This window comes from Brassica napus, chromosome C4 (assembly GCF_020379485.1).
Source record: "Brassica napus cultivar Da-Ae chromosome C4, Da-Ae, whole genome shotgun sequence".
NCBI classification, from domain to species: domain Eukaryota; kingdom Viridiplantae; phylum Streptophyta; class Magnoliopsida; order Brassicales; family Brassicaceae; genus Brassica; species Brassica napus.
The window spans coordinates 28,019,101-28,028,594 of record NC_063447.1 but is presented as its reverse complement, the minus strand read 5'-3'; the positions used below and the strand labels follow the sequence as shown (position 1 = coordinate 28,028,594).

At 28.6% G+C, this 9,494-nt stretch overlaps 1 protein-coding gene across 1 annotated transcript; it reads right to left on the bottom strand.

The window, feature by feature from the left end:
• Positions 1-4,393: 4,393 nt before the first annotated feature.
• On the bottom strand, positions 4,394-5,965 carry LOC106420918. The gene is made up of 5 exons (XM_048753802.1): positions 5,501-5,965; positions 5,255-5,415; positions 4,998-5,167; positions 4,687-4,917; positions 4,394-4,609 (listed from the first exon to the last, which is right to left on the bottom strand). Exons 1-5 carry the CDS (start codon positions 5,541-5,543, stop codon positions 4,600-4,602), a joined length of 615 nt encoding a protein of 204 aa, XP_048609759.1. The 5' UTR covers positions 5,544-5,965; the 3' UTR covers positions 4,394-4,599.
• Between the last annotated feature and the right edge of the window lie 3,529 nt (positions 5,966-9,494).

The window sequence follows — 9,494 nt, the reverse complement described above, 5'->3', positions numbered from 1 at the left end:
CCACGATCCATGTTTTTGTAACTGCATTGAACTGATTAAATAGAATATATTATTATCTGTAGTGATATAACTGCATCGATCTATATTTTTATAACGGCATCGAACTGAATAACTGCATGAACTATTTGTACACTTCGTAAGTTGGAGTATCTTTACAGTTATATCATTGATATATCTTTTTATAATGATATGTTGATTGTTTCTCATAATCTCGGTTAAGAAGTATAAAATGTAATTATTAAATTATACACTTTATATTTGTTAAGAAATACAAAAGAAAACACTTATAGTAGTTTTACTTTTTATTTTCACCCCTAATATTGGGAAAGAAAATATATACTCTTTCCGTTTCCAAAAGATCTATGTTTTAGTATTTTCACACTTTTTAATAAAACATATTAAAACTTAGCTATAAATGCATAGTTTTTTATAATTTTATAATTCTTATATTTTTAAACCGATAAGATTTTAAGAAATACAATTAATGTTTTTAATTTCTCATTATTAGTTGAAAAAAATTGCATTGAAAATATAGAATATGTATCTTTTTGAAACATTTTTTTATTTAGAATATAGAACTTTTAGGAACAGAGAGAGTACTATTTTCACTGATTATTACATCATAATATCTAGCTATAATAAACTTTAATATATTTTTCAAAAATCATTATCACACTACAGTACACATAACTTATATCTCAATCCAAAAAATTGAGACTTATTCAATCAAACACTAATTTAATCAAATTTGAAATATTTTACACAAACATTAAGTTTATCGATTAACAAAGCACGTGATGTTAAAATAAAGTTTAACAGGGTTTAAGTGAATTTTTAATTGAAATAAATATTCATATAAACTCATTTAGTACAATAGGTTTTAAATAGGTTGTTCGATTAATTTTTTTATTAAATATGATCTTACTTCAAGTTAGTGAAGACCATATTAACCATTTATATATATATAAATGGTTGAAAATTTTAGAAATAAATTTTGAAATAATTTTTGAAATGTGTATGGCGCAAGTGTATAGTTATGCAACTTTACATATTTAATATAGTTACTAAAAATATATTAAATTAAATTAATACTAGATTTTGACCCGCCCTTAAAAGGGCGGGTATATTTTTGTTTTATATTTTAAAATTTTTTTGTTTTTATATTTGTGTTTTTAGTTATATCTGTGTTTTTCTTTGTGTAATATTTTTTAAATAATTAATAAATGTTTTTTATAATTTTATTAAAATAGTTAGACCATACCTATCAATAGGTTATGTTTCTAATTTAATAGTATTGATTATATATACCATTATTATTAGACTCGTGTAAAAATCAAAAAGCAAAAAATAGTTTTAACATAATTAATATATTCTAACCCGTCCTTCGAAAGTGTATAGTTATGCAACTTTACATATTTAATATAGTTACTAAAAATATATTAAATTAAATTAATATTAAACATAAATATGATTAAAAACTCAAATAGAAAAAACTAAATTTTTCAAAAAAATTAAAACAAAAAATATACACGCCCTTTCAAAGGGCGGGTTAGAATCTATTAATTATGTTAAAACTATTTTTTGCTTTTTGATTTTTACACGAGTCTAATAATAATGGTATATATAATCAATACTATTAAATTAGAAACATAACCTATTCATAGGTATGGTCTAACTATTTTAATAAAATTATAAAAATCTTTTATTAATTATTTAAAAAATATTATACAAAGAAAAACACAAATATAACTAAAAATACAAATATAAAAATTAAAATTTTAAAAAATATAAAACAAAAATATACCCGAGAATCTAGTTATAGTATAATACTTCATCTTCTTCACCCTCCCCTGTAACACCCACTAACTATGTTCGGCAAAAAATAATTAACATGGACACAGTTTCAACATTTTGGTTTTCATGAGCAACATAGACAACAAGGAAATGAATTGCCAATCAAAATCAATTGCGGTCATCGTACTTTTTTTCCTCCTCGCTGGCACATGCTCTAACCGGATCTGTAAAATAATTTTTTTTTCGATTTATTAATGACAATGACTTTGTCGTTATCTCTTCAATCGCATCGCCGTAAAATTGGAACAAACACCAGAACCCTAACCACCGTCTTTCTCTTCCGACACACGTGATTCACCGTATAAACCTTTAACCTTCGTAGACTAAGACTCCCAACCGCTATATCCAACGCTACCGCCTCCGTCGCATTCAAATGGAGTAGTCATAAAAATGATTTTTCGTTACTCAGAAGAAAGAAAAAAAAAATCCACTTTCCACTCGCAAGCAAGGCTAATTTTTTTCACTTTTCGCCATATTATATAACATATCGTAGCCATCCTTTTGTTATGTGTATGAAGTTAATATTTTTTCTACTATGTACATGGCCCCTAATTTCCCTTTTGACAATCCTAAATAGTTTTTTTTTTCAGTTAACATGGTTTATTGATCTTCAAATATGACAATATGCATACTCTATGCTAAAATTGCAATGATCAGTAAGTATTTGATTTTTATGGGCATACCTAACTTAAAATATTTTTTATTACAATGAATCGGCTATTATTTTTTCACATCATAAAAATCCACATCTTAATACAAATTATATAAAATAAAAAGGTAAAACATACATATAAAAAGGAAAAATAATATAAGTTAACACAATCGGTCGACCACAATTTTGTGTGTTTTAAAAAAGTTTTATTATCATAGTCAAATTAGAAAAAAATTTACACAATTTTTTTTTTTTAAATCTTAGTTTAAATTTTTATTTAAATTATTCTTATGAAAAATTTTAATGGCCGAACAAGTTTATAATCTCTAAATTGGAATAATAAAATAGATCTTATTTTTTATAAAAAATCAAATACAAAAATTTAATACAACTTTAAATTTAAAAAGTGCAAAAGTTTACTAAACTTTAAATAATACTTATATTATTCATTTATTTGCTCACCTGCCCGCCCTCCGGGCTAAACCCTAGTAATTTTGAAAATCATTTGTTTGGTTATTGTTTCAATTTATGTTGTTGATATATCAATTTTGGAACATAATTATAATGATTTTTTTTATATAAGAAGAAACTTATTTTCCCTAAATATGACATATATTTTGATAAATAAGTCATGTATAGAGCTGTACATTAGAAACTCTATAAATTAGTATTTTTAAAAAATACGATAAATTAATAAAACTAATAAATTGAGATTCAGTCACTTCAATATATAGTAGAACCTCTATAAATTAATACCTATAAATTAATAAAATTTCATCGGTCTCAATTTGAACCGATTCAAAATTTGACACACATCGATAAAATAATAAGATAATATTTTTTTTAGAAAATTCTATGTAAATATATGGTGCCATTAAAATTTTAAATTAATAATTTATATGTATACATATTTTATATAAGTCGAACCTATTATTATATTGTTTTTTTTATATTCACAATTAAATTATCTTTATATTTCTTTTACACTTAATATATTTATGATGAGATTTAGTAATATTATATCTAAAACCACATTTAAGTTCTATGCAATATATATTATATACACCAAATAATATAATAAAATTAATATAAATTTCAAATTTCAAAAAATAACAATTAATGTCTATACACTAAAATCCAATATTTTTCTGATTTCAGAATAAATAGACCTTAATATAATAAATCTAAATAAAGAAACTTTTGTAAATTAATTTTTCTATAAATTAATAAAATCTCAAAGTTCCAATATTATTAATTTATATAGGTTCTATCTCACATATTGTTTAAATTGGTTAAGAATTTATAAATTAACTGCATGGCACACTACACGACTACACGTTGTGACCATATGGTGTGGACGATTTGACCAAGTAGGTTGGGTTGAAATTTTACAACAATTTGACAAATAAGTAAAGACGATTTAGAGCGATATTGAAACTGAGTTTATGTGTATGAAAGATTTATTTGGCGCTAGGTATTCATCATGAAACATAATGTGTATACCAAAACGGTAGTATTGGTTGTCAAAAAAAAAAAATGGTAGTATTGAAAGAAAGCGGTGTCACGTACTAAGTTGCTCGAGATTTTCAGTTTCAAACAAAATATTTTCAATTCATTTTTGGAGCAAGTGTTCTTGTTGCTAGACCAAGTTTCAAGAAGCTCAAAAACCAATGGATCAAGATTAAAGTTCAACCAATCTGATCCATGATCTGCTCTTATGAAATGCTCACTGCCAATAATCAATTCTGGAGATTACCCAAACAACTCAAGACAAAGATGGGCTCGTTAAATTGTCTTGTAGGGAGGAAGTTTTAGATCAGCGAGATGCTAATGAACATTCATGTTGAATAGAAGAGGTGATAAAGTTATATTAGGTTGCTAGGAAAATGAAAAACAATTTTCGAGATAGTAATTAAATAAAATATAACTAGAGTCTGAAAGAGAGTAGAGCCATTTAGAATGTAGAGAGATAGATACAAGTTTCGCTACAGGTAGCTTTGCTTACAAGAAGACAGCAAGAACAGTCTAGAGATAGTAAACAAAAACATAACCAAGAGTCGATGGTAAGTTTTGTCACAAGTAGAGGGAGAATCCTACTCCAGTCTGCAAAAAAAAATCATAGGAACATCTATAAGATTATCACATAAAAATGACAGTGAGAAGGATATAGTAGTATATACCTTTGTTTCTTGTGGTCACTCTCGTCAACTCCAAGGCTATCTGCTTGGTGGTGTTTTGGCCTGCACATGATGAACTGGCTCTTGCTACAATAAGAGTAATGAATCCTAGCTTGGAAGTCTTTTTCTAGGTTAGCAACAGGATCCTTGACTTGGAAAGTTATGAGAAACATGATCCCAATAGACCCGTGAAAATTGGCATAAAGAGCCTTGTCAAATTCATATGATGTAAAAAAAAAAAAACAAAGATTTAAAAAAAAAAAAAAAACAGTAAAGAAGAAGCAAAAAGCAATTGATCATTAATAAGACTCGCATTTTCCTGATTGTAGTGACCAATGGATTTCTCACAGAGCCTGTTGAGTAGATCAAGATTGGTTTCAGGATTGGTTTCCGCTCCAGGCTCATCAACAAAATCATCATCATCGAATTCAACAGGATGGTACGTGTAAAGGCAGCGGGCCTTGGTCCAATCAACATCGAAGCCCTACATACATGAAATCTCAATTCTAAATACGTTTAAAGTATAAAAACATCAAAGATCAAGAAAAACAGAGAGAAACAGAAAACAAACCTCGCTGGCTTGGATCTGTCCATTAATCAAATCATATTCTTGATTAGGTGTGAGCTGAAGCGTCTTGTCTTTCTCGTTCTCGAGGACATGCTTTGGTCTCACCCAGTCAGGCTCATGAGGTGTATGCAGCAAATATACATCTTCCAGATACCAACACCAAGCTTATGCGTAGTACAGAGATAACGAGCATCAATAATTGATTTTAAAGAATAACCCCACAAAATTTCTTAGAGAAAATTATTGTACCATCGCATTCTTGACCCATCAATGATCCTTCCATACCCACCATAGCTCCTATCGAAACCCTAATCTTTGGTCTTTCGATGCCGCGCTCTCTCCAACTAGTCGCTGCCGAACCCTAATTTATGGGAAAGTGCCCGTCGTCCTCGAACCCCTTTAAATGAACAATTTACAATCAAGTCCCTCAGGGTTTCCTTACTCTTTACATTTCGCCTGATATTTTTATCTACTACACACTCTTCCCCTACGTTACATGGAATCGCTGGTGGAGGTGCGTTTCTTGTTTCCGAAGCGGAATCGGAAGCGGAAGCGCTCGGAATCGCATGGAATCGTCTCGGAATCGCGTTTCTGGAATTGTGGTGTTTGGAAGCATGACGGAAGCGCACGGTTCGTAGGTGGAAGCGTTGATGGTCGTAGATCGGAAGCTTGACGGTGACTGGATTGTTGATGTGCAAAGAAGATCGAACATTAATTATTCTTGTGGACTTGCAAAGTTTAATTGGTTTGTGGCCCAACTTAACTCACTTTATTAAAATCTTAATTCATAAATAACAATAGAGTTAAAAACTAAAAAAAAAAACAAGTCCATTCCAAGTTCCAACTATGTATTTCTGAATAATAATCTAATTTTAATATGCGTTTTTATTTATTCCTATTGTTTTGTGTATGAATTAATTAATTGATGTGCTTTATTTTTTCAGTTTCAAAGCAATATAAATATACATATGTTATTATATTTTTTCTTAGTAATTATACATATTTATTTTATATGAGTTATAGTATGTGAATTATGTACTGGATTTTATTATTTACAATATTTTATTATTATAATTATATATATATATATATATATATATGTATATATTAATTTTGATGTTTAGTATAAATATACGCTTCCAACACGTACCCGCTTCTTATATATTTTCAAAAATGCGTTTCCGCGCTTCCTAACGCTTCCGTTTCCGCGTACCCGCTTCTGTTTCCATGTAAGATAGTCTTCCCCCACCGAATTTACCTACACCTATTATATAGGTCAAAGGGAAAATCACATTTTTAACTTTCAACGTGACCTGCACTTTTAATTTTCAACCTATTTCACTAGCATTTTATTTTTCATTTTTAGACTAATAATTTTTTGAAACCTATTGTCCAGTGGTTTAACTGAAGTTTCATTAATATTTATATATTACGAATTATGAGTTTCAATTCCTAGAGATTTGTAGGATCAGTATGCTACAGATTTTTTATGAATTAATGGAAAAAATACTTACAAAAAATTTGCCGGTCAAGTGTGGATTATATATGGCGATTTAGATGGTGCAGTCATACATGATTTCTCACAAAGCAAGTATAATTGTCCACTGTAGTATTATCTATCCTTAAAAGAAAAACTAATAACTGTAATATATTAAAACCATGTGTTACTTTTAGCTAAAAAAAACTATGTCGTGACAATATGACGTACCAAAAATATAAGATATGTACAGATGACAGGGCAATGTGTGATGATGTGAAATTATTTTTTATAAACCTTTCAATAAAATTATTAATTTATAAAATTTTAAATTTTGAAAAATTAATATATTTTATAAAATTTTGATTTAAAAACATTGAGACACTACAATGCTTACTAAATTCAATAGTTTAAAAAGAAAATATTTATAAAATTTTGATAAAAAATGTAAGATGTCTACACTATGATAATTATGTTTATCATACATACGAATCTAGCCATATATTTGGTTATGATTCTCGAAATGATATTGAGTTTTTATTTTATTCTTTTGACTTTTAAGGTTATTTGAATATATCATTTGGTTTACACATATGGTAAACATGTTTTTTTTAGGTCGGCATTTAAGTTCAATAGTTTAAACCTTTTTATCAACTTTATCATTTTTAAAAAGTTGATAAATATATATAGTGTAGTTTTGTAAAAAGTTTATTTTATTTTCTTTTATTACTTAATATTATAACTGAAAATGTTCTAAATAACAATATAGTTTATTTATTTAAACTAAATTACATATAATAATTTTGCTACTCATATTTTAACTTCATCATTTTTTTATTATATCATATTGTCACATCATCACTTCTTTGCTATCCAATTGTGTTAGTCGGAGTTGGGGCTTTGTGCTCTTTGCGTTGCCTTTCCATGTGTTTTGTTGCTTGTTTTTTTTGTCTTAGCCTTTGTTGTTGGATATAGGCCTGGGCGTTCGGAGGCCCCGTCGGTTTTGGTTCGATTGATTCAGATTTTTCGAATTTTAGGTGTTATGCTCATAAATCACGTTCGGATTTTACTAATTATTAGGTCGGGTTTGGCTCGGTTCCTTCTGGATTCTGTTCGGATCGGATTGTAACCAATGTTTGAAATCGTCCAAAATATATATTTTAAACCTCAAAATTGATAAAAAAAAATTCAAAATATAGAAATTATTTATAAATCTAATTAAAAATTAGTTAAACTATCTAAATTAACTAGAAAGTGTTCAAAATAACAAATAAAACAAACAACAACAATATCTTGAATACTCTAAAATATTTAAATCACTTTCAGATATATAAAAACATTAACATATTTAACTAATTTTGGATATCTTCGGATCCTAGTTTGGATTTCAGTTCGATTCGGGTTATAACCAAACCCCAAAGTAGTAAGCACATAAGTCCCATTCGGATATTTTTGTATAACAGTTCGGATCCAGTTTTGGTTTTTCCGGTTTGGATTTAGGTAGGTACTTCTGCTTGGGGTAAAAACGCCCAGGCCTTGTTGGATACTGTACTTTCCGTTCCTATTCTATGACAGTGAGAGTTTTGCATCCTTCTCGTTCTTGTTGCGGCATGGAAGAAGCCGGTATTTCTATCTCCACTCTTCAGTCATTGGATTCGGCCAAAATATTTCTTCTTCTTTATAAGCTGCAGTCAATGTATACCGAACTGAACCGAATCGAATCTGAAAAATTTAGTATCCAAAGAACCAGAACAGAATCTAATCCGAAGTAAAATATATCCAAAAATTACCAAAAATAATCACAAGCAAATGTTTAAAATAGCCAAAAATGCTGAAAAGACTAGAAGTATCTATAATATTTACTTGTTATCAACCAAATCTCTAAATCGAACTAATTTTTATGTTAAATTTAGGTATTTACTCTTCTATTATTCAATTTTATACGTTCTATAACTTTTTGGTGTTTGAGGATTATAAGATATATTCAGATTTTCAGGGTTTTTACATAATTGAAATGGATACGTGAACCAAACCGAGCCCATAATGATCTGTACCGAATCCAAACCAAATTTATAAATACTCAAATGAAGCTCAAATCTCTAGTTTCAAAAATCTAAACCGAATAGATTTGAACCCGAACGGTACCCAAAAGATCACCCCCCAGTTACTACACAATACTAAATAATTTTTATTATTTATTAAATATGTTGGGATAAGCTTAAAGTTAGCTTAAGATGTAAGCTTCCTAATCCTATTGAGTTGTGGTTATTTAAAGGGATTAGGAAATATCTAATAGTGTTATACCTAATGAGTTTAGGAGTTGTGTTGCTATATAAGGAAATGCTAAGATGTAGCATAACTTATGAGATTGAGAGTTAAGGTTTTTGAGAGAGTTTTCCTTAAAGAGAGAATAATAAGAAAGAGTTTCTTATTTGTGAGATTATACAATTGTGTTCTTGAGATCTGATTTCTATATTTGGTATCAGAGCCAAACGAAATAATGAGTGATCTAATACATGTGACCGGAAAGATAAAAGAAGGAGGAGGACCTTCATCAATACAATGTCCCATGCTCATTTAAACAAACTACACCGTCTGGGCCATTAGGATGAAGGTTACACACAGAGTAAAGCACTAGAAGCTGAGACAACAACCAACGATAAGAATGACATGGCTTTGGCGTTGCTATTTCAATCAATACCTGAAGCACTCAATATTACAAGTAGGAGATTATTCAAATACTAAGCAAAGTATGGGAAGCTATCA

Coding starts and splice junctions, on each gene's coding strand:
- LOC106420918 (XM_048753802.1), bottom strand. CDS start 5,543: ATGGTGGGTATGGAAGGATCATTGATGGGTCAAGAATGCGATG. Junction 5,416..5,500: donor GATGGGTCAAGAATGCGATG/GTACAATAATTT, acceptor ACTACGCATAAG/CTTGGTGTTGGTATCTGGAA. Junction 4,918..4,997: donor GGTCACTACAATCAGGAAAA/TGCGAGTCTTAT, acceptor TTGTTTTTTTTT/TTTTACATCATATGAATTTG.